General features: G+C 42.3%; 1 protein-coding gene across 1 annotated transcript in view; it reads left to right on the forward strand.

The window, feature by feature from the left end:
* The window catches only part of TMEM145 (transmembrane protein 145), a 198,498-nt gene extending 173,130 nt beyond the window's left edge, over nt 1-25,368 (forward strand). The window contains exons 13-15 of the mRNA XM_073602043.1: nt 149-269; nt 6,509-6,700; nt 12,637-25,368. Of these exons, the coding sequence (XP_073458144.1) occupies nt 149-269; nt 6,509-6,700; nt 12,637-12,873 (550 nt within the window). The 3' untranslated portion in view covers nt 12,874-25,368. The remainder of the gene's footprint in view (nt 1-148; nt 270-6,508; nt 6,701-12,636) is intronic.
* Nucleotides 25,369-25,846: the final 478 nt, after the last annotated feature.

The raw sequence follows: 25,846 nt of genomic DNA on the forward strand, positions 1-25,846 counted from the left end.
AAAGACTAGATTTCATATTTCACAGACGGATGAGCAGAATCTGGCAGGACTTTTTATTACTGTGCCATGACCAGGCCACACTGTTTTGTATTCATTTCCAGCAATGAGACAATATATAAAAATCACCATAATTCATATTTGTTGGCAGGTTCTTTGCTGTTCCTGTCATGGCTCTGATTGCTAACTTTGGAATTCCAAAGTGGGCCCGTGAGAAGATTGTCAATGGTATACAGCTAGGAATCCATCTGTATGCACATGCTGTTTTCCTGGTGAGTTGGAGACCTGCCCGTCTATGAGAAGGTTTGGCACAGAACTGACTAAACGGAAACAATTTAGAGTGTTTTTCAAATATATCTGTCATCTTTTTTTTATTTAAAACATTGAAATGAACCCATAGAGCCATAATGGTCTTCTTTCCTGTCTGTATATTTATATAAAAGCCCTGTATTTTTATTTAATGGCTTATTTTCTGTATTTTCTTGAAGCATACTGCAACATAACCACTTAAGGACCGAACCTCTTTTTGAGATTTGTTGTTTACAAGTTAAAAACAGTTTTCTTAGCTAGAAAATTCCTTAGAACCCCCAAACATTATACTTTGTTTCCATAACACCCTAGAGAATAAAATGGCGGTTGTTGCAATGCTTTCTGTCGCACCGTATTTGCGCAGCGGTCTTACAAGCGCACTTTTTTTGGAAAAAATACACTTTTTGAATTAAAAAATAAGACAACAGTAAAGTTAGCCCAATTTTTTTATATTGTGAAAGATAATGTTACGCTGAGTAAATTGATACCCAACATGTCACGCTTCAAAATTGCTCCCGCTCGTGGAATGGTGACAGACTTTTACCCTTAAAAATAGGTGACATTTAAAAAATTCTACAGGTTGCATGTTTTGAGTTACAGAGGAGGTCTAGGGATAGAATTATTGCTCTCGCTCTACCGATCGCGGCGATACCTCACATGTGTGGTTTTAACACCGTTTTCTCATGTATGCGTTTGCTACTGCACGCGATTAAAACATTTTTTTTTCTTATTTATTTTACCTTTTTTTTAAATTTTTTTACACTGTTCTTAAAAAAAAAAAAAAAAAAAAATCTGTCACTTTCATTCCTATTACAAGGAATGTAAACATCCCTTGTAATAGAAAAAAAGCATGACACAACCTCTTAAATATGAGATCTGGGGTCAAAAACACCTCAGATCTCATATTTACACTAACATGCAATAAAAAAAAAAATAAAAATAAAGTGTCATTTAAAAAAATAATTTAAAAAAAATGGCCCTTTAAGAGCTATGGGCGGAAGTGACGTTTTGACATCGCTTCCGCCCTGCAATGGTATGGAGGCGGGTGGGGGCCATCTTCCCCTCACTCATCTCCATGCCAAGGAAGCAGCGGAGGGCACCGGAGCACGATGGGAGGGGGGGCCCCTCTCCCGCCGCTGATAAAAGTGATCTCGCGGTGAATCCACCGCAGAGACCACTTTTATCTGAAAGCGGACCGCCGGCCGAAGAAGAGGATACCGGGGTTATGGCAGCTAGCTGCAGCCATAACAACGATATTCCTCTTCAAAGTAAGGACGTATATCAGTGTGCGGCGGTCCGTAAGTGGTTAAATTACCCAACTTTATTTGCTATTTTATTTGCTATTAGTTGAGTAAAGTAAAGGAGGCCTATAACCCCTGTCAGATTATTTTCGCCATTTGTGTCCCATTGCCGAGATTTCTTTTCATTTCCTGTCCCATAGTCAAACAGGAAGTGAGGGAAAATCCCTGAAAATGAATGGAAATTTCCTGGGGACCTCCAGGTGACCAGAACCAGTGCCCCAGTGGAAGATTGCCCCTCTTTTACTTTTCTGGGGACAACCCAAAATTTCACTTTCAATGATAACGGTAAACAGGACAAATAGACAGGGCGAGTCTTACTAATGGGGGCACAGACAGCAATAAAAACTGACAGGGGTTCTAAACCCTCTCTACTCTATTCAAAACTAAGAAAAGTTTTGCCTTTAGGTATACTTTAAGTCTCGGGGTTGGCAACCCTAAAGAGGTGGAGATCTACCTGAACAACATGGAAGAAGTCAAAGATCACCGGGCACAGTGTCACTTCTTCAAACCTGATTTTAAACTTCTAATTGCTGTACTACTGTGTCGCAATTGCATGCATTGCACGGCAATCATGGGTTTAAATCAGGTGATGAGGAGGCAACATATCGCCTTCTCACCACCTGTCAAACACACTCAGGTTGCTTTTCAGGGGAGCAGCAGTGCCTGCAGCACTTGTGAATGGGCCCTTCATTGCATTTGGCAGTGGCACCCTTAGTGCTCATAAAGTTGGGGGTTGGTAAAACCCTGCCCCCAGTCCCTACCCCCTTTAGCTGCCTAGGCAGCAGCCAAAGGTGTACACATGCTGCAGTAGAAATTAAGCCCCTTGTTGCTTTTGGTGGGTGCTACCGCTTGCCAATTGTGACCCATTCAAGTAAATGGGGCCACTCGGCAAACGCCCAGCAACTGCATGCTTCTGCGGGGTTCAAGAGGTTAAAGCAGGTGGTGAGAAAGCAACACAACGCTGCCAGCTTTATTTTTTTTTTTTTTTTTTTTGCAGCAGCAGCACTGCACAAGGTTGAAGGACACTTGCAGAGTGGCCTCATTCACTTGAATGGGTCATGCTGGGCAGGTGCTACACCCACCAATCATGACAGGGTGTATAACTCCTGCTGTAACTGCATCATGTGTACATCCCTGGCTACTGCAGCTAAAGGGGGTGCGGTTGGGGCGGGGGTGATAAAAACACGTCTTAACGATGGGTTTTACCCTCCCCCGAAACTTCAAATGCAAATGAACCCTTGCTGTTCTGAGCCCCCTATACGGCTGCTTTCACACTGATGTGCTGGGGTTTACCCAGCGCAGTGCATCTGCGACTTTCCTGGGTTAGCTGCAATTTGCCATAGATTTCTATTTTAGCCTGCAGGTGTGATGCACTTTCTGAAAGCACTCCGAACCCTCAGGATATAATAGAAGTCTAGGACTAAGAGCAGCAAACCTGCAGGAAAGCTACAGGTACATTCACTGCACTCATGGTGTGGGTAAACCTCAGCACATCAGTGTGAAAGCAGCCCTATATAACTAACTTTTATGCCCACTGTATTGCTTCCAACTGACCTGAAGATCTCTTCTTTCCTGCTGCTGGCACCACTCTGGAGACCGCTAGCTGGAATAAGAGTTGGAGTGCAGTTGGTATCACTCGGCATGGGAAAGGAGCCGGCACTACAGAGGAGGCATCGGCTTATGCGACTTTTGCTCCCTAGTACCAGTGCCAATGGAAGTTTCCATTTCCTGCCTGAGCTCAAAGCTGATAACTGTAAAACTCTCTGAGTTGCTGGAGGAAAGCTGGATATATACACTAGTAGAATTTCCTTCAACGTTTTTCGTTATAAGAACTTTTAAGACATTTTTCTAATCGTTGGTGGTCAAATCAACGTTCAATTTTAACTGCAGTGATAAGAAAATTCAAAGGAGCACTATGGAAAGGTTTGCTCAAATGTAAGAATTTCTAGCAGGATATGTGGTTTCAAATTTCAAATTCAAATGCTAAAAACTACTTTCGAACGACATTCAAATGTACTAAAAAAATTGGTACAAAGTTTTCTAAGAATCTTCCTACAAATTTTCTTTTGGGATTCTACTAGTATATGCTCAACGTAAAGTGTTACTAAACCCAGGACCCTGCATTTACTATATCTGGTCTCCCACAGTACACAGAACATGGTAATGCAATAGTTTTAGTAAATATAAACTGCTAAATACCTTTTCTCATTAGCAGTGTATAGCAGTCTTGTGACTTTCTATCAGTGTCCAGCCAAGCACTAGTTAAAGCTTGTAGGAGGAGGTTTGTGACTGTCCTATAAGGCTGCAGGACCCTTGACCCTCTGTCTGGACAGTACTGATTGGCCCTGTGCTGATCACATGCACCCTCCCAAGAAAAAAAAAAAACTTTTCCACCAATACACACCAAACTGGGCATGTGTGGCCTGACTCAATAGACTGTGTTATCAGGAAATTACCAGGGGACAGTGGAAGAAGGGGAGGATCAGATAAGCCAGGATCAAACAGCCTTTTTACACAATGCGGAGGATTAACCCCTTAGGTTACACAATTAGTATAACAAGCATGTTTTACTGCATATACAGACTGATTTTACTGTTGTGGGTTTAGTAATACTTTTAGGCTGGGTTCACACCAATGCGGTTTCCCCACATCCAATTCAGGACAGAAGTTTGTGACCGGCTCTCTATGGAGCCGGTTCACATATCTCCGTTGCGGCTGTGGATTGGCTTGCACAGGAACGCTGTGCGTCTTTTACTCAGTTTCAGGGCCGAAGTCAGGCAAAATTTCGGCCCTGATTCGTCCCTGAAACAGAGAACGGGGATGCACCGAACCCCTGCTGCGAGCCGAATCCGTTGGAGGTGTGAATCCAGCCTCAGTCTATCAGTTTACGTGTAACTTCACCCTCCACTACCACATTTGGCACTTTTTGGGGGAGGGTAGAGCGGGTACCTGGTTTTGACAGGTACCCGCTCCCACTTCTGGTCAGATGTGCCATGGCAATCTGAGCCAGACGGTCAACCCCCCCCCCCTTCCCCCAGCAGTTTTCTGGGACACATCACAGGTCCCAGAAGACTACGGGACTATTATCAAGCCGGCTCGCACATGCACAGTAGGAAACCGGCTGTGAAGCCGCAGGGCCTCACTGCCTGTTTCCCTTACTTGAGATGCCGGCGCCTCCACCCGGAGCCGATTAAAGAATCTGCTCGGATGAGGACATCTCTGAATCCCTGGACAGGTACGTAAAGTCTGAAGCTACAGTATTTGTAGCTGCTGACTTTAAATTTTTTTAGGGGGGAACCTGGAGCTCCTCAGACCTTTAGTTTTCTTTCATGTAATCCTGACAGCGCCTTTGTTAAATTACAGTTTTTTTTAATGTCTGTAATCAGAATTGAGCTCGGGCAAGAAATAGGACAGCTTTACAACCAGATGAATCTGCTTTGACAGGAAGAGAATACAGTAAAACCTTGGCTTGCAAGCATAATTTGTTCCTGAAACATGCTTGTAATCCAAAGTACTTGTATGTAAAAGTGAATTTCTCCATAAGAAATAATGGAAACTCAGATGATTCGTTCCACAACTATTTATTCATAAGTTCTTCAGTTTATAGTCCATATAAAAAGATTATAGCAATGTTGTGTAACCATAAAATATCCATCCACAAATGACATCCTCCACAAGGGGATTAGAAACAAAACCCAGCAGGAGCCACAGAGTATAAAAGAGAAGAGAGGAGCCTCTAATGCCCTGTACACACGGTCGGAATTTCCGACAACAGATGTGAGCATGTTGGAAATTTTGACCGTATGTAGGCCCATCGAACATTTGTTTTTGGAATTTCCGACAACAAAAATTTGAGAGCTGGTTCTCAAATTTTCCGACAACAAAATCCGTTGTCGGAAATTCCGATCATGTGTACACAATTCCAACGCACAAAATTCCACGCATGCTCAGAATCAAGCAGAAGAGCCGCACTGGCTATTGAACTTCATTTTTCTTGGCTCGTTGTACGCGTTGTACGTCACCGCGTTCTTGACGTGTGGAATTTCCGACAACATTTGTGCGACCGTGTGTACGCAAGACAAGTTTGAGCCAACATCCATTGGAAATAAATCCAGGATTTTGTTGTCGGAATGTCCGATCGTGTGTACAGGGCATTAGTGTAGCAATATGGTTACATTTAATGAAGGTACAACATTTAGCAATTCACATGGTTGATGATTAAAAGAGGCACATCTAAGAATGCAGGCATCCGGGGTAAAGCTGTCTACATAGACTATCCTCCGGCTCTCACCGATGTCAGTCTGCGATCGTGATCGGGAAGACTACCCTGCAGTAGATTGATCTGAAAGCGAGGCTTGAAGCGCTCGTGGAAGGGATGACGTTGATGGCGGTGAGGAAGACGGTCTATGTGGACAGCTTTACCCCGGATGCCTGCATACTTAGATGTGGCTCTTTTAATCATCAACCATGTGTGTTGCTAAATGTTGTACCTTCATTAAATGTAACCATATTGCTACACTTAGAGGCGCCTCTCTTCTCTTTTATACTCAGTTGTGACATGACTCTACTTGTATATCAAGACATCACTTGTATATCAAGTCAAAATGTATTTAAAAATTTTGCTTGTCTTGCAAAACGCTCTCAAACCAAGTTACCCTCAAACCAAGGTTTTACTGTACAAATAAATAATAAAAAAAATCAAGCAATGCCTAAGAGACTTCAGAGTGGTGATTCAGATGATTACAAATGATAGGTGGTGACAGGTTCTAAAAATACACTTACTGGTTCTTAAAATACAACTTTTGCACTTTATCACAGATGTTTGTGACAGAAGACATTCAGAGAGTCTATCTTGTTTTTTTTCCCTTACATTTTTTAATTTTTTTCTTTTTATGCATCAGATAATCACCAGACCCTCTGCAGCCAATAAGAACTTCCCTTACCATGTGCGAACCTCCCAGATCGGCATAATGGAGCAAAATACTGAGAAATTTCCCCACCACGTCTATGGAAATGTCACCTTTATCAGTGACTCTGTCCCCAACGTCACTGAACTCTTCTCTATTCCCAATAGCAATGGGAGTGCTGCAGTGGTAATTATATTCATTTCTATTATTTACTTTCATGCATGCTTATTGTTTGCATTGTCTACCAGCCACCACAGTGATCATCTTCTTATTAATGCTGCAAGTACAGAAAAACACTGCTGATATTACAAGCTCCTGACTTCCTGTAGGGATCTGAAAACGCTCCCTCTGTTGAACAGAAATCCTAAACATTGTTGTGAGCCTTATCCGAATCACTTCCCACTGGACTATAGACTGACTCCTTCTCTCTTCATCTCCAAAAAATAAGAAAGCTAAGTACTGTAGTCCGCAAGGCTAACAACACTGCTTGGGATTTCAGTACATCAAAGGCATTGTTGGCAGCTCAAAGAAGGTATAAACTCACTGAATTTCTGCCAGAATCAACAGGTATTTTTCTGTACTTGAAGTTGTTTTAAGTAGGCAAAACATTGGGAAATGTACATATACTGCACTACATTTTTTATTTTGCCCAGACATACAGTGCCTTGAAAAAGTATTCATACCACTTGAAATTTTCTACATTTTGTCATGTTACAACCAGAAACGTAATTGTATTTTATTGGGATTTTATGTGATAGACCAACACAAAGTGGCACATAATAAATGGTTTTCCAATTTTTTTACAAATAAATATGTGAAAAGCGTGGCATGCATTTGTATTCAGCCCCCCTGAGTCAATACTTTGTAGAACCACCTTTTGCTGCAATTACATCTGCAAATATTTATGGGGGTGTCTCTACCAGCTTTTCACATCTAAAGAGTGACTTTTCTGTCCATTCTTCTTTGTAAAATAGCTCAAGCTCTGTCAGATTTGATGGAGAGCATCTGTGAACAGAAATTTTCAAGTCTTGCCACAGATTCTCAATTGGATTTAGGTCTGGGCTTTGACTGGGCCATTCTAACACATGAATATGCTTTGATCTCTAAGCCATTCCATTGTAGCTCTGGCTGTATGTTTAGGGTCGTTGTCCTGCTGAAAGGTGAACCTCCACCCAAGTCTCAAGTCTTTTGCTGACTCTAACAGGTTTTCTTATAAGTGTAGCACCCTGATGTTTAGGCAGGGTTGCTCCTAAATTTACCTGCCAGGTGTATTTGCTTTGGCCTATTAGGGATCAATTGAGTTCACCCTAAGTCTGGAATTGCTGCACTTCTCTCTTCTGCTAGATGGCCGGGTACCTAGTGACATTAGATAAGACAAGGGCAAAGCATGGACAGATTAGGAGTATATAGGGTATCTCAGCCAATGGGCAGGGGTTTTCTTAAATCCCTTGGCCTGCTGGGAGAACCTATATATTTGAGTGGCGTCAGGTGATTGGTGTTCTGTGCCACCTGGACGGCTGTCTGGGTGGACGTGTGTTGTGCTGCCCGGGCTGCTTTACCGGAGTTTGGGCCTATCCCGGGTATATCTGGCTGGCTGTCTGAGGGCCTATCCAGAAGTAAGAGAGCAGCGTAGGGTTGAGATTGTGGCTTGCAGTCCAACCAGAAGTGATGGTTCTGCTGGCCGGAGAACCTGTCATGGTCGGAGGTAGAGGGGAAGCTGTCTCCACTAAGGGACCAACCACCTTGTTACCAGGGACCATAGTGAGTAGCTGATGCAAGTACCGGAGCAGTATTCTCACCCACCGGGGATGGTGAAGAATCGGCAAACTTCAGCAGGGACCCAGCCAGCGGGGTGACGCTTGAGGAGTATCTGGAGTGTCAAGCTAGGGTCCCAGCAGGGAAGCGGGGGTGACGCTTGAGGAAGATACCGAGTTGAAGATCGAAAGAGCTCAGGGGGTACAGTGGCAGTCGATCAGTAAGTCTAGTGAGAGACTGGGAGCTCAGGTTGAGTAAAGATCTAAAAGAAGTGATTGTAGAGGAAGTAAAGGAGTTTGTTACAACTTGTGTTAGAAACTGTTAAAAGGCTGTTGCCATAGGAGACAGCAATCCTACATATGCAGATCTTGCTGGATGCTTTTCCCTGCATTGCTGTCTACCTGTAGAAGTCTCGGTGTCTGCCAATTAACATTGCAACTACCTAAGGGTGTCCTGGCCCTAAACCCTCACTCCCACAGTTCTGTTCAAGAGAAAATAAATCTCTTTGCATTCAAGAAGTGTCTGGCGCCCATGAATCTACCTTGCATTACACCCACTATGCCTTGCAACCCACTTTATACAGAAGGATGTCAGCTGTCCCTGGCTCTGGAGGTGCTCATTAGACTAAAGGAGGCCTGGGACCTTGCTACATAAGATTGCCCTGTATTTGGCTCCATCCCTCTTCCCATCAACTCTGACCAGCTTCCCTGTCCCTGCTGAAGAAAAGCATCCCTACAACATGATGCTGCCACCACCACGTTTCACGGTTGGGATGGTGTGTTCAGGGTGATGTGCAGTGTTAGTTTTCCACCACACATAGCGTTTTGCTCTTAGGTCCAAAAGGTAAATTTTGGTCTCATCTGACCAGAGTACCTTCTTCCACATGTTTGCTGTTTTTTCCCACATGGCTTCTCGCAAACTGCAAATGGGACTGCTTATGGCTTTCTTTCAACAATGGCTCTTCCATAAAGGCCAGATTTGTGGAGTGCACGACAAATAGTTGTCCCGTTGACAGATTATCTCATCTGAGCTGTTGATCTCTGCAGCTTCTCCAGAGTTACCATGGGACTCTTGGCTGCTTCTCTGATTAATGCTCTTCTTGCCTAGCCTGTCAATTTAGGTGGACGGCCATGTCTTGGTAGGTTTGCAGTTGTGCCATAATCTTTCCATTTTTGGATGATGAATTGAATAGTGCTCCATGAGATTTTCAAAGCTTGGGATATTTTTTATAACCTAATCTGCTTTAAACTTCTCCACAGCTTTATCCCTGACCTGTCTGGTGTTCCTTGGCCTTCATGATGCTGTTTGTTCACTAAGGTTCTCTAACAAACCTCTGAGGGCTTCACAAACAGCTGTATTTATTTTGAGATTAAATTACATACAGATGAACTCTTTTTACTAATTAGGTGACTTCTGAACGCAATTGGTTCCACTAGATTTTAGTTAGGGGTATCAGAGTAAAGGGGGCTGAATAAAAATGCACGCCACACTTTTCAGATATTTATTTGTAAAAAAATTGAAAACCATTTATCATTTTTATTTTTACCATTTCTTCCACTTCACAATTATGTGCCACTTTGTGTTGGCCTATCACATAAAATCCCAATAAAATATGTAGCGCTACCCCCGGAGGAGCCGCTTAATGTTTGGTTCTGTACTCTGCCTCTCAGCCCCAAGAATGGGCTCAACCCCTCTGGCACACCTACTTGATAATATTAGTGCGGAACCCAGCAATAGAGAGGAAACACAGTAATGATATACCATGAAGTATATTTACCGAGGCCCTGGGTTCCATCACGTCACCAGCTGTGGTAGTAAATAGAGACTCACACAATATCAATGAACTACTCAGAAATGTTTACTTGAGATAAAGAATAGACATAATAAAATGGCATGAACACACAAGTTATAACTGACAGGAAATATCAATTAATTCCAATCTACAGAATGTGTACCTTCCTTACGTGAAAAGGTATATGTGAACAGGTACACAGGGAGGTGAATATCCAACCCTCAATGCATGTACTGGATATCCATCCCCTGAGGCCTCAGCACACAGACCAGCATAAATGAACACAATATATGCATACAGTAACACAGTGCAACGTTTTTAGGATGTCCCAATAAAATGGCTCCCCCTAGGTTGTAATACCGTAATCAACCCTGGATATAGAGAAGCAGAGCTTGGCAGAAAAGGAAGTTTTTTAGATTCCGGATATCTTCATCTAGCCTGTAGTTTAAACTGCAGTATTTGTATTCCACAAGCCAAAGGAGAAGAAATAGCTTCCAGCACAGGGAACAAACACACCCCAGAGTTCAGCTGTATGATGCTTGTGAAGAAGTAGATTCACCTCCGTGGAACTACAAGTCTCACCAGCAGTCTGTAAAAGAACTCACTCAGCAATACTGTGCATTCTACTGGAATGGGCAGGTGCCCTCTCACCACAATAGACTCAGAGGTTGTGAGGCTCAGTCTGGTGAAAATGGCGCCGCGACGCCGTGCTGCCACTCCCAATTGACTGAAGTGCAGGTGGCTTCCAGTTGCTCTGAAGCACAGGCCGATCCGCTTGCTAGAATAGCAGGGCTGTCTTCCATAGATCCCTCAGAGGCAGGTGATCTGGCTCTCTGCTGTATAGGCCGCAGTCTCTCACTCCTGGTCACACACAGACTTCCTCCTGACAGGATTTGAATGGCGTCAAGAGGCTGAAAACAGGCCGTGCCTCAGATCTTTTGTCAGCACTCTGTCCTCTCTCTTCTCTCACCTCAGCACTTCCCTCTCCTCATTTACCTCAGCACTTCCTGAAACTCCACTTTTTTTCCCAGTAGGCAGTTCCGCGTGCTTTGCATTGTCTGTCATGTAGTTCAGGGCTGATCCAGCTAACAGAGTCACTTCCTCCTCCAGACTGCATCGCCCACAATGCTTTGCTGCATTTCCCTTTGCTGCACTTTCCTTGTGATTGGCTGTCATTCTCTTCCAATGGGGAGGCTACAGAGCAAGCGGTTCTGTGTGTCTCTGTGTATGTAAGCGAAAAGGAAGGGGGATGGGGGGAAGCCCACGCAGCTGCTAGCAGGCATCTCTCTCCCTCATAGATGCAATCACCCTGGAGAGGTACCTGCTACAAATACATTTACGTTTTTGTTGTAACATGACAAAATGTGAACATTTCAAGGGGTATGAATACTTTCTCAAGGCACTGTACACCTTGAAAAATAGGCCTACTTTAATGTGCCCCTGCAGACTACCCATAGATATTAGATTTAGTAAATTATGTTTATTTCATGTCTGTGGGTTCTTTTAATATTTTCAGGAACACCACTTCCTTATCAAGAACATATAAAGCGGGTAGGGATGAGCTTCCAAACCCTTGTTCAGACGAACCCGGAGGGAAGCCTTCCTTGCTGGCCAAATCAGTTTTGGTCAGGGCAATCTCTGCCCTGCATCTGCATGTACACAAAGGGGTGCAGATGCTTGTGACAACATTGACCTGATATGAAGTTATCGGGTGACATTAACTTCTTGTCTATAGCAGTTATCTTCTCTTAAAGACATCTAAACTGTTTCTGTGTATGTAGTTTCTTATCCTGCTATGCATATCAATGACATTACCTAATGTGGCCATAATACGTCAATGATAAGCATTCCCACCCCTTTTGTTTGCTTGCACCTGCATTGTTGGGAATGCCTTGACCACATCTTATTGGGCCAACACTGACAATTTTTCTTCCAGGTTTGGTTGAACATGAGTTTGTACCGAACCCAAGTTTAGTCTTAATAGCAGCCTGTTGCAACTTGGCTCACCTCCTCTTTTTTATTTAATTCCTTTTATACATTGGAATAAAATGTGCAAGGGCAGTATAGTGCACATTTGTAAATGGCACCACTGTGCTTTATAAATTTCCCTCTTTTATTTTATTTTTTTATTAGTGAACATCTTGCTTGTGTGTTCATTACCTTCATCGCCATTCCTCTTTGACTTAAGCTTGCCGGGCATGAATAGTTTTTCTTTCTTTCAGCCTGTGGGCTGAACAAAACAAATCCAACAGATTCCTCCATCCACGTTAAAGTTTGGATGGACAAATCTCTCCTTCTGGCTATTGTATTCTGACAGCTGGTGCCTGTAACTGTCAGAGTGCCCAAACAGATACTGTACCTGATTGGCTGCAGTCACTGGTTGGCTGGCAGATTTCCCTCCATTGAAATTTGTTGAGTTGGGTGATGCCGTCAGGGCCACCCATCGGTAAAATTTTGGCTGATTTAGCAGGAAAGGCTGAACTTTGATGTTCCATGTATGACCAGCCCTGTTCTGTGTCTTTTTTTGACCTCTTACTTAGTTTCTTCTTATCAGTCCTAATCTGTCTTCACTTAGATAAACAAACCAGTTCAATATCCAGTGACCCTGGGACATTGCTGTTCACAGCTGACCTCTGACGCACATCATATGTTTAGCCCCCCATCAATGAATGGAGCCCCGGGAACCCAGAAAGTACCAGTCGGTGAAACTCAGCTAGGGGGACTTCAGCAACTTCATGCCCCCCAAATACATCATCAGAATGGATTCCCTGAATATTTTAGCATACGGTCTGCGGGTCCTCAACCGATGTAGACTGACTTGCTGGAAAGAGAACACTGCAGTCCATGTTGAGCCAAGACGGACCCTTTGGAGTGACCATGGGCTGAACATCTGAGCCAGAATCTATGTGTGTGTGGCAGTGTACAAAATGTGGGAGTATGTCTGAATGGGCAAGTACCTATGTAAATGTTTGTAAAGACACAACCATTTGTATATATTTCATACTCTGTATGTTGGTGTGTGCATGTGCATAGGTATACAGGATATCAATTAGTTATGTGCCTACGTATGTCGATAATATGTGCCTCTGCCTCGGCTCTTGTCTATCACGTTAACCAATGTTTTGGTTTCCCAGAACCCCCTGGGTGGTTTGCTTCATTGATGCCTATCCATTGTTCCCTATTGCGAAGATTCTATGCTTAGCTAACTAACAATTTATTTCTGTCTGCCATGTTGTAAATTCTATACTATTAGACTATAGCTCTCTAATTATCGCTATCTTCTTTTTTTGTCAAAGAATACAATTTTTTTCATTACTTGCTTACAGGTTCCCAGTGTTTTTCTAAAATATGGCTTGCGATCTGTACATTCATGTCCTTTTGTTCCTGCTGTGTTCTCAGTGTACACAGATGTGGATTTTATTTCTTGGACCCGTTCTATTTACAACCTGTGTACATTGGGCTTTTATTTACATCATTACTGCCTTTTTCCCTTTACAAGGAATGCAAAAGCAGCTTGAAGCAGCTTTTTTTGCAACTTATAAGGTTTAATGCACCTGTAAAGGGATCCATATGGAGCCCAGAAGCATCTCAAACTGATGTCAACTGGCAAATGGAATGCACTTAAAAGCACGTTGCATTCGCCCATCTACACAAGCTCATATTCTGTCATCATTGGATGCGAGCACAAAAAAAAAAAAATAACACAGCAGCACAGAAAATGCACGTGCATAATGTCCCTCAGTATATCTGGTCACATGTACACAACCAGTTTGTTTAATGAACACGACTGTCAGAACCAATGGCCACAATGAAGCTTTAGCCCATATCAGCCAGTCTTTAAAATAAAACAGTACGTTTTATTGGTTGCTTTAGGTTACAGCCAACTTTAACTACATTGTTCATAGACCAGCACTAAGATACGTTGACGACCACTTAACAAAACTTTAACCATTCTTGTGGTGTGGCTGCATTCAGAGGTCACTTGTGTCTTTTTTATGCATCTCTTCATTATCAAGGTCTTTTGTTTCCTGTATCTCACTAATTTCTGTACTTTCTGTTTCTGGTGTGTTTTGTTTTCTGTAGTTTCCTGTTTTTCTCCTTTGCCACCATATGCAATATATATTTATGTCCCTTACATTCTCTATCCCCTGCCTGTGGTTTATTTACCTCCATTCCACTGGTGTAGTTCTCATCTCCCTGCTGCTGTGTCTCTTTATCCCAGCTGTCTATAGTTTCCTTTATCTCTCTTTTCAAACTGTCTATAATTTCCTTTATCTGCCTGATCCAGTTGTCTGTAGTTCACTGTGTCTTTCTTTTCCTGCTGCCTGTAGTTTCCTTTATTTCTCTAGTCCAGCTGCCTGTAGTTTCCTTTATTTCTCTATTCCAGCTGCCTGTAGTTTCCTTTATTTCTCTATTCCAGCTGCCTGTAGTTTCCTTTATTTCTCTATTGTAGCTGCCTGTAGTTTCCTGTATTGCTCTATTCCATCTGCCTGTAGTTTCCTGTATTTCTAATCCAGATGCTTGTAGTTTGCTTGTATCTCTATTCCAGCTGCCTGTAGTTTCCTATGTTTCTTTATCACAGCTGTCTGTGGTTTGAGTATCTCTATTCCAGCTGTCTGTAGTTTCCCCTCTATTGACGATGTATGACGTTTCCTTTATCTCTCTATGCCCACTGTCTGTACTTCCTTGTATCTCTCCATTTCGGCTGTCTCTGTTTTCATTCATCTCTCTCCCTCTCTATATTTCAGTTTCCTGTTATCCTTCTTTTTCAGTTTCTGTATTTCTGTGTCTAAGCCATGCTTAGTTTCCTGCATCTCTATTCCCACGGTCCGTAGTCTTTTTCAGTTGTTTGTAGTATCCCGCCTCTTTCAATTACAGCTGCCTGTAGTTTTCTGAGTCTGTGTTGCACTGACTGTAGTTTCCTGTATCTCTCCATTGCAGCTGTCTCTAGTTTCCCGTATCCCTCCATTCTAGCTGTTTCTAGTTTCCTCTATTGCTCCATTGCAGCTGTCTTTGGTTTCCTGTATCTCTCCATTCTAGCTGTCTCTGTTTTCCTGTATCTCTCCATTGCAGCAGTCTCTAGTTTCCTGTATCCCTCCATTCCAGCTGTCTGTAGTTTCCTGTATCCCTCCATTCCAGCTGTCTGTAGTTTCCTGTATCCCTCCATTCTAGCTGTTTCTAGTTTCCTGTATCTCTCCGTTCCAGCTGTCTGTAATTTCCTGTATCTCTGCATTGCAACTGTCTCTAGTTTCCTGTATCTCTCCATTCCAGTTGTCTTTGGTTTCCTGTATCTCTCCCTTGCAGCCCTCTGTAGTTCTCTGTATCTCTCCATTCCAGCTGTTTCTAGTTTCCTGTATCTTTCTATTACAGCTACCTGTAGTTTTCAGTATCTATCCATTCCAGCTGTCTCTAGTTTCCTGTATGTCTCCATTCCAACTGTCTCTAGTTTTCAGTATCTCTCCATTCCAGCTGTGTCTAGTTTTCATAATCTATCCATTTCTGCTGTCTATAGTTTCCTGTATCTCTCCATTCCAGCTGTCTCTAGTTTTCAGTATCTCCCCATTCCAGCTGTATCTAGTTTTCATTATCTATTCATTCCAGCTGTCTCTAGTTTCCTGTAAGTCTCCATTCTAGCTGTCTCTAGTTTCCTGTAAGTCTCCATTCCAGCTGTCTCTAGTTTTCAGTATCTCTCCATTTCAGCTGTCTCTAGTTCCCTGTATCTCTCCATTGCAGCTGTCTTTGGTTTCCTGTATCTCTCTCCCTTCCAGCTGTCTGTAGTTTCCTGTATCTCTCCATTACAGCTGCCAGTGGTTTTCAGTACCTATCCATTCCAGCTGTCTCTAGTTTCCTGTATCTCTCCATTCCAGCTGTCTATAGTTTTCAGTATCTCTCCATTCTAGCTGTCTCTAGTTTCCAGTACCTCTCCTTACAGTTTCCTACTGTATATGACTCACTTGCAGTTGTCTGTATCTATTTATGCACAGTCTTCCTATGTTTTTCCTTTCCAATAGCTATAATTTTCTTTATCTCTTTTGACTAACAGTCTGTAGTTACCTGTATCTTTTCTACACATCTTTTTTCAGAGTTCTTTTGTAGCTCTTTAATTTTGATATCGCGTTTCTTGTTTTTTTCAGTGCTGTATGTAGTTCCCTCATATCTATCTTCTAGTTGCCTGGATTTTGCTGTCTACTCCAATTTCAGTATTCACAATATTCTACATTATTTGCCACCACTGTCCATCATTTCCTGTATCATGTTATCGGTTGAACACGATGGACATTTTTCAACCTACCTACAGTAACTTTCTTTCCATTGTCTGCAGCTTTCTCTTGCTATCCATTCCTCCTGTTTGCATCTTTCCATTCCCTCTGTATGTAGTTACTTGCATCTACTTACCCTCTATCTTCAGTTTCCTATGGACATGGGATGAGAGTTGCCCAATCCAGATACTCTGGCCAAGAAAACAGTCTCACAGGTCCATTCTTTCAGCCATATGCTAACTGAGTGGCACATCTTTGGGGGATGTCAGTTGGGTGGATTAGAAAATCTACCCCTATCACTATTGCCCTCCCCAGTCCACCAAAAGGGCAGCAATGGCAGCTCCACTTGTGCCCCTCTACTACTTCGCCTTCCTCTTTGAGTTGGCACAAACATCACTACTCAGCCAAGCCGTGCCTTCATGTTTATGGGTGTGCCAGAGGACCAAGGTTCTCCAGAAAGGTTAATCATACCTGCACATTTGACCGCACTTAGAGGTATATGGGCACCTTAAGCATCCTGTAATACTCTTTACCATTTAGCTGTAGCTATATAAAATTTTAAAGCATATCTTCACGCTCCCCCCCATTTTTTTTAACGCTTGCTTACCTGGTCCCAGGTCTTGCACAATTAAGGGACTAACCTGCCCAGTGGATCCAGCATTGTCTGGCTGTGATCTGCTTCTCGGCTGCCCCCCCCCCCCAGCTCTACTCCCCATCTTCTTGCATGTTGTCATTTGGAAGCTGCTGGCTCTTCTGGGTTCAGCCGATCTCCCTCCCGATGACACGCCACTAGACCTTTCCCTCTCCTATTTTCACAATGGAGCACTATGCCTCCTGAGATATGTGAGATACAGTAGTTCACAAAAGTGAGTACACCCCTCACCTTTTTGCAAATATTTTATTATATCTTTTCATGTGACAACACTGAAGAAATGACACTTTGCTACAATGTAAAGTAGTGATTGTACAGCTTGTATAACAGTGTAAATTTGCTGCCCCCTCAAAATAACTCAGCCATTAATGTCTGAACCGCTGGCAAAAAAAGTGAGTACACCCCTCAGTGAACTTTTTTGAGATACTGTACATATCCCAGGAGGCACAGCGGGCAAAGTGCACATCATTTGCCTATGTGCATAGGGCCAGCCAGAGGTTTCTCATTAAAAAAAAAAGGAGATATAAAAAAAAAGTCCAATTTGCACAGTGAAGGGATTGAGGGATTGAGAGGAGGCAATGTCATAATGAGGGTGAAGATAATCATTCAGTAATAGTTTCTTATGTTTCGTGAGTTCTTCTGTCTGTATTTTTTTGTATATTAGTTTCAGTTGACTAGTTTTCTTCACCTCCTTTAAAGCAGCTGTGTGCCATTTACTATTACTGGTAGTGTCCTGTATCTCTCTATGCCAGCTGTCTGTAATGTTCTGTATTGATTTGTTCCTGCTACCTGTAATGCTCCCTATCTTCCTATTTCACCTGCCTCTTGTTTTCATTATAACTATGTTACTTTATGTTATTTTATGTCTTTTTTTGCATTTCTTTATATCAGCTGTCTGTACTCCTATATCCCTCTGTATTTGAGCAGTCTGTAATATTAAGGGTACAGAATATTGCTCTGTTCCTGCAGCTACCTGTGCCTCATCTGTCCCCATCTGCTATCTCTTATTCTTGCAGATTAATTTTTTTTTGCTTTTTTTTTTTTTTTTTAAGTCTTTCTTATCTGTCTCCCATCCCAGTCATTTTATTTCAGAGTGGTACTCAATGCGTTTTGCCACTGAATATTTTTTCCATACTGCTATTTCTGCCTGTCCAGTCATTATCAGTGGCACAATTTGAACAAGGGTGGTGGTATTGTAGGATATTTGGAGAGTTGCAATTTACAGAGCACATAAGAGTTGGGCATTGACATAGCTAAAGATTACTAATAGATATCGTAATATGAATTACTGCAAATGCTCCTAGGCATGTTTTCTAATCATCTTCTGTGTTTCCACTCGTGATGTCTGATGGAGTTTTGCTTATATTTTTATAGTGGAATGAAGGCACCTGGGTACAGTGCAAAAGCCATTGTGTCATTTATTCCTGCAAAGTTGCATATGGTATCTAGACAAAAATGTACCCTGTGTATATAAGAGAAACACCAAGATCACTGCTTGGGAATACTCTGTAAATGGCATGCAAGAAAAGGCATGGGTGCGTAATACAACCAGCTAACATTAAAGCCATGGTTCGCCTCAGTTGACGTCTAAAGTGTAACTAAATTTCAGTTTACCAGTCTTTAAATATGGTGGCTGCATTAGGCTTGGTTCACACTGCGTGGACTTGGGATCTGATTTGTGAGATCCCATGTCGCGTGACATGTGAAATCCCATGTTAGTCAATGAGAACTGTCTTAATTAGCACTACTGAAGTTGCTCCAACTTTAGAAAAGGTTCCTGTACTATTTCAAGGTGGCTTCTAATTGACATGTGCCCATAGACTTTAATGGAAGTCGCTTCCAAGTCGGATCCTCATCTATAGTTATGTGATTTGGATCCAAAATTACAGAAAGATTACCCATGCATTCCATGAAAGCTGCTTTGAAGTTGCTTCAAAGTTGCATCAAGTAGTACTCAAGTCGCCAGGAAGTCACCTGGCAAAGTCGCATCTTAAGTTGTGTGACTTTTAGGTCTCGGTAGTGTGAACCGAGCCTTAGTTGTTTTTTTCTTCAGGCTAAGAACATCAAGTACAGAAAATATATGTTGATCCTGTTAGCTGAAAATCTGATAGATGTTTGATAGCGCTAGACCATTGTGCGAAGGGTTTAATGCAAATGCATCTAAGGCCCCTTTCACACTGGGGCGGTAGGGGGCGTCGGCGGTAAAACAGCGCTATTTTTAGCGCTGTTTTACCGCGGTATTCGGCCGCTAGCGGTGCGGTTTTAACCCCCCGCTGGCGGACGAAAAAGGGTTAAAACCCCTCGTATAGCGCGGCTATAGCCGCGCTGTCCCATTGATTTCAATGGGCAGGAGCGGTTTAGGAGCGGTGAATACACCGCTCCTTCACCGCTCCAAAGATGCGGCTGACAGGAGATTTTTTTCTTCTCCTGCCAGCGCACCGCTTCAGTGTGAAAGCCCTCGGGCTTTCACACTGAACAAATAGCGGAGGCTGTTTGGGGGCGGTTTGCAGGCGCTATTTTTAGCGCAATAACGCCTGCAAACCGCCCTAGTGTGAAAGGGGCCTAAGATAGAATGTTTTGTTTGCAGGAGTTCAGGTAGGGGGCCTATCGAATTGCAAGCTCTGCCAGAAAGAACCTGCATTCCATGATATAAATACACGTTTTTCCATGTGAATGATGCTTAAATGATAAGTTCACCTTTTAAAAAAAATAAAATAATAAATGCACTTTTTTTTTGCAGGTAAAAAAAATGTGCATTTACTATCTTTTTTTTTTTTTTTTTTTTTTTTAGGAGCCTGGAAAGCATTGCACCAACAATCAGCATATTGCTGATGCCATGCAGGGCTCCTGCAGACTGTCAATGTAAGCTGTCTGCCCGTAGTTTGTACAGGCAGGCAGCTTCACACTGACAGGAAGAATCAATGAACTATCTGAGCGCCGTGGAAGTTCATTGAGAACTACAAGCCGACAGCCACAAAGGATGTTGGAACTTGTAGTTCATTCACAGAGCTCTGTGAATGAATGACGCTGCTGTGTGAATGAATGTACTGCTGTCACACAGAGGCAGCGGATCACCGAGCGGCTGCAAGAGCAAGAACATGTTACATGTTCACCCTAAAAATCGGTGGAACTTATTCGAAAGTGAACTTATTCTTTTAAGTGTATGGTGAAAAACACATAGTACAAACTTATCCCTCACTTGAAATTTGTATAAAATCTTTACTTATTTGTGTAGGAACAATGTATAGCTAACGTATTTTAGGGAAATTGACTCCCTCTTCTTCAGGGCTAACATGTAAAGAACAATAAAAATCAAATGTATAATGAAATAAAATAATAACAGTAGTAGTGGCTAAAATACATTGTGTAGAATACAATTTACCAAAAAAATCATGATAAAAATTATGACAAAGCATTAGTAAATGTGTGAACATGTGTATATTAGTCTACATGTTAGCCCTGAAAAAGTGGCAATCCATTTCCCCAAAATACATTGTATGTATCTGTTGGCTGAAAAGACAGCAAAACAATGTTCTAAACTACTAATTAACTACCATTAACCATTAACTACCATGTAATGTGAATTAAGAAAGGCAGACATGTTTGAAGTCAAAGTCTGTGTGACAACCATGGATCCCGCCGTAGATATAGTGGGGAAAGGAGTGTAGACACACAGGGACACTTAGGCTCGATTCACACCTATGCATGTTGCTTTTGAGCGTTTTTGGAGGTTTTTTTTTCATGCTTGCCGCGTTTTTGAGCCGCGTTTTTGCCGCGTTTTAGCGGCGTTTTTGCCGCGTTTTTGCCGCGATTTGCGTTTTGCGTGTTTTTTTTTTTTTTTCATTTTTTTTTACAGTCTTACAAAAAAAATTACAAAAAAAAAAAAAAAAAAAAAAAAAAAACGGCAAAAACGCACCAAAAACGCATCAAAAACGCTGCAAAAAAGGTGCACTTGCGTTTTTGATGCTTGTCCATTGAAAACCATTACATGCAAAACGCTGCATTTTGCATGAGAAAAAGTCCCCGACCCTTTCCAAAAACGCGGAGATACAAAAAAGCATTGATGTGAACATGTTCCATAGGAACCCATGTTAAAAAATTCCCGTGCATTTCTGCAAAATGCAAAATGCATCAAAAAACGCGCTAGTGTGAATGGGGCCTAAGGTGTTGATTTACTAAACCTAAAGAGTGCAAAATCTGGTGCAGCTGTGCATGGTAGCCAATCAGCTTCTAACTTCAGCTTGTTTAATTAAGCTTTGACAAAAAAAACTGGAAGCTGATTGGTTTGTATGCAGAGCTGCACCAGATTGTGCAGTCTCCAGTTATAGTAAATCAACCCGTAAGTGTGTTATTCGCAGGATTACCTAGTCAAAATGAAAGGGGAAAAAAGCCTGAAAAAAAGAAAATGATTGCTGCTGTCACCACATCTAAGGTCTAGTAAGCTGAAATATATTACATTTTTGTTTTTGGGTTTAACTAAAACTATTTTTTTTTCTGTGTCACCTTCTGCAACTTTCATTTAATATATTGCATTTGTATTGTAGCTTCCTTCTATAAGTTTTTTCTCTGTATATATAATATAAAGGTGTTTATTATTATTATTATTATCATTTTGTATTATTTTGTTGAGCACAAAAGCTGATTTTTGCATAGAATAGTATGAACAGTGTATTAGTACAGCATCCTTTACCGACAGCGCATCACAGCTTATTTGAATCCCAGAGCAAATAAGTAAAAAGTTGCAGGAAAGTATGTACCCACTAGCAGCTTATTATATAGGATGTAAACTCCTTAAAGGTTAGTGAACCAGTTGTAAAGCTTAGGTATGGCAATTTTACAGTTACATTACATTTGTTTGGCATGGGTGCCATTCAAGGAACACTTTGCATTATCTTAATGAATGCAAAGCTTTCTGTGAATTGACGAGGTGGAGAGGTGGGCCGGTGGCTTCACAATCTCCACCTTGTCTAATCAGAGAACACTTTGCATTCATAGAGAAAATGCAAAGTGTTCCCTGAATGGTGCCTGTGCTAAGTGAGCGACACCCTGTGTTCGCTAAGCAGTGGGTCAGCCAGTGAGCTGAGCACTAGTGGAGACTAGGGTAGTAGTGGTGCCTAGTAGAGTGATTTCAAGCTTCCACTGGTATCCCGCGGGTATAGCATAGACATATATACATTGGTTGCCATACCTAAACTTCAGCTTTTAAGGTTTCTAAGTTCTGCCTAAGAACAGATACCACAAGATGTCTGTCATTATTACTAGCAAAAGCTTATCTTATGTGTCACTTTAAAACTACCCTGTTTCCCCGACTATAAGACCTAGCATGATTGTAGGTGATGGCTGGAATATAAGCCCTACCCCCCCAAATAAGCCCTACCCTTTTTCCCCCCGAAAATAAGCCCTACCCTGAACATAAGACCTACAAGGACTTTAACTAGGGCTTATTTGGGGGGTAGGGCTTATATTGCAGCCATCACCGACAATCATGCTAGGTCTTATTTTCGGGGAAACAGGGTAGTTTTACTTTGTTGCTAAGGGGCCAATTTGCTTGATTTTATGGCTAAACCCTACAACCACCATTCTTCTGTCCAAGGAGAATGCCCTTTTTGGCCACAGAGCCACTCTCATTGGACAGAAGATGGGCAGATTACAGGATTTTCAAATATGAACGGTATAATGTATGTCCAAGGGTTTGTGGGCACCTGATCGTCACACCTGTATGAGCTTGTTGGACATCTTATTCCAAAACCATGGGCATTACTATTGAGTTCCCCCACCAGGCCCCCAACAGCCTCCACTCTTCGAGGAAGATTTTGGAACTTTCCCTCTGAAATTTGGGTCTATTCAGCCTGAGAAGTCCTGCTTTACAATCAACATTTCAAATAATTCCAAGGGTTTTTGGTAGACTTGGAGTCAGGCCTCTGTGGCTCAGACCACTTGAGTTCCTCCACACCAACCTGATCAAACGGTGTCTTTACGAAGCTGGCTTTGTGCACAAGGGCACTGTCATGCTGCAACAGAAAAGGACCTACCCCAAACTGGTACCACAAGGTTGAAAGTACAGAATTGTCTAAAATGTCTTTGTATGATGTAGCATTACCAGTACCCTTTACTGGAAACACCTGAACTCAATAACTTGGAAGGGTGTTCACTTTTTGCCATATAAGTGTGAAAGTCATATGTCCACAAACATTTTGGCCATATAGAATTATTGCAGGCACTTTGTGGTATCTGCTCATAAGCAGGACCTGGTTTACAGTGGTTGAACGATTCAGTTTTAGGTGGACCTTTTAGACGCTGCTGCAAAGGAGCAAGGTAGACTTAGTACATTTTAAATATAAGAACAATATATTATAGATATACCACCTTAAAACATTGTATTTACACATATTCTTCATTTGCAGTATAAAGCATGAAAGAAAATGAGAAAGAAAGCCACCGTAATTACAAACACATGGAATGAAGGACACACCATTCCTGTTTTAAAGGAGAACTCTAGCCAAAAGTAAAAAAGAAGAATAGCCTATTAAAAGATTAAAAAAAGCAGCTTTTTTTCTTCTTATTATTAATTAATTAATTATTATTAATTATTCCAGAGCTGTCCACAGAAATTATTTTCCACAACTAAATATCTTCAGTTAAAATGTTCTACCCTTTACGTTTTCCAGCTTCCCCTGACAGCTTTAGGAGGTTAGGCTGTGGAAGAGTGTTGGGTAGAGTAGGCACAGTTGTTACATGGAATTTATGAAGAGGGCAAAGAACCTTCTGAAATAAGGGTAGGTTCATGCTACCTGCAGAGAAAATGTTCAATTTATCTCTGTGGGTAGTAATCGCAGCTGCCAGCAAAGGGGCAAGGCGATGCCTTGCATTTTTACAACGCAAGAAACTGTTACCCCCCCCCCCTTTTTTTTCTTAACATTAATGGAATGTCACAAAAATAACATTCCATTAATTTCTAAGCATGGCAGCTTCACAGAGTCACAGAGAGCAGTGCAGAAAAATGTAAGCATGTTGCATTCTTTTATACCACTCTGCCCCGCAGCTGACAGCTGCAAGGAAGTGCAAAGATTGTGTACCCTTTGCGGGGAGCTGCGCTTTTTTTTTTTTTATGCAGAAAATTGCAGCTCTCTGCTTAAAGCAGAGCTCCACCCAAAAAGGGGGAGTTCCGCCTGTTTGCCTCACCCCCCTCCGCTGCCACACTAGGTGAGCGGGTACCTAGTTTTGACAGGTACCCGCTCCCACTTCTGGCTGATTTTGCTGCAGCAAACTCAGTTCGGCCCCCCTCTTCCTTCCCCCGCTGCCAGGCCTTTCTCAAAGCACAGCGCACTTCACACATGCGCAGTAGAGAACTGACTGTGAAGCCGCTAGGCTTCACTGATGGTTTCCCTCAACCGAGATGGCAGCGGCAGCACCCAAGAGCCGATTGAAAAATAGCCCTCTCCTCTTCTGGGAGTGTCTTATTACTGCCTGTGCTGGGCCAGCTACTCTGCCCTTCTTCTCACCCCTATATATAGGTTCCTATATAAATATTAAGGTAGGAGTGAAGGGTAATACTACAGAATGTCACACAACATAAGTGACAACTCTAAATCTGCTTGGGCAGCACACGTCACATCCAAAATGGCGTTGCCCAGCAGCAATCCCAAAAGCTTTTGGATGCCTACACAAGGGAGGCTTAATATTCATAAAATATGCATAAAATACACTAACTGCAGGCATAATCTTATGGAAAGATTTTTGTTGAAGTGAATGGTCGGGCAACAGCGTTTCCTTCATTTTGTAAATCGCAGCTGCACACACACCTAACTCCCTCAACCCAACCTGCCAAAATGTTTACCTCTCAATGGTTATCTCATTCACATCCTCCTCCTTTGCAGCACTATGTCTATCATAAAATAGAAGTTGCACCTTAAATTTGGTCTACTACAGATGTACTGAAGAGGGAACCATTTTATCTACTGAAACGAGTGTCAGCATAACTGTTCAGTGGGAATGAATGAAATGAGGAACAGGGGCATTAGTGATATTTTGTAGTTCAATATCACAGAAAAGTTGGCTTATCAAAATTTCCATTGTTGCAAGCAGAAGAGCCCACTCAAGGGAGCCAAAAGAATGTGACCAGAGCACTGCGGGCACCACTGCTTCTGCTATGATATAAAATAATATTGGCTCAGCAGATAAAATGGCTGCCTCTTCGTATTATTGACGGGGCTTCTTCAACCCTCATACTGTTACTAGAGAAGCAATTTATCATCGACGTCATACAAGGCTACCCAATATAACACAAGGTACTCTTGTACCCAGTTCTAGTAGAACTTAGCACTACATGTTGCACAGAGAAAGACATGGTATTAAATAACTTGCAGAATAAATTTCATTTTTGTAAATAATAAAAGTTTGTGTGTGCCTAATTTTTTTGGGGGGGTTCGAGTGATGTTATTGGGGAGTATAATCATTCAGTAAATGTGTTAAAAAGGAAGTGAAGCTCTGGAAGCTGTGCCCAAAAAAAGTTTGATGTGGGGCAAAGGACCAGTGGTGAGTTTAGGGGTGTTCCTAGGGTAGTGATGGCGAACCTTGGCACCCCAGATGTTTTGGAACTACGTTTCCCAAAATGCTCAATTACACTGCAGGGTGCATGAGCAGCATGGGAATGTAGTTCCAAAACAGCTGGGGTGCCAAGGTTCACCATAACTGTCCTAGGGGATCCTATCCTGAACCCACCTGAGCTATCCCGCCAGAAAGCTGTCACTGCAAACTGCCAATCATAAGCAGCTGAGGCATTCCATGCCCCACAGCCACACATATACACACCGCTTGTATGCGTGTGGCTCTGGGGTTGAGGAATGCCTTGGGTGCTTATGGGCCGCATGTAA

This window comes from Aquarana catesbeiana, linkage group LG10 (assembly GCF_042186555.1).
Source record: "Aquarana catesbeiana isolate 2022-GZ linkage group LG10, ASM4218655v1, whole genome shotgun sequence".
Classification (NCBI taxonomy): Eukaryota; Metazoa; Chordata; class Amphibia; order Anura; family Ranidae; genus Aquarana; species Aquarana catesbeiana.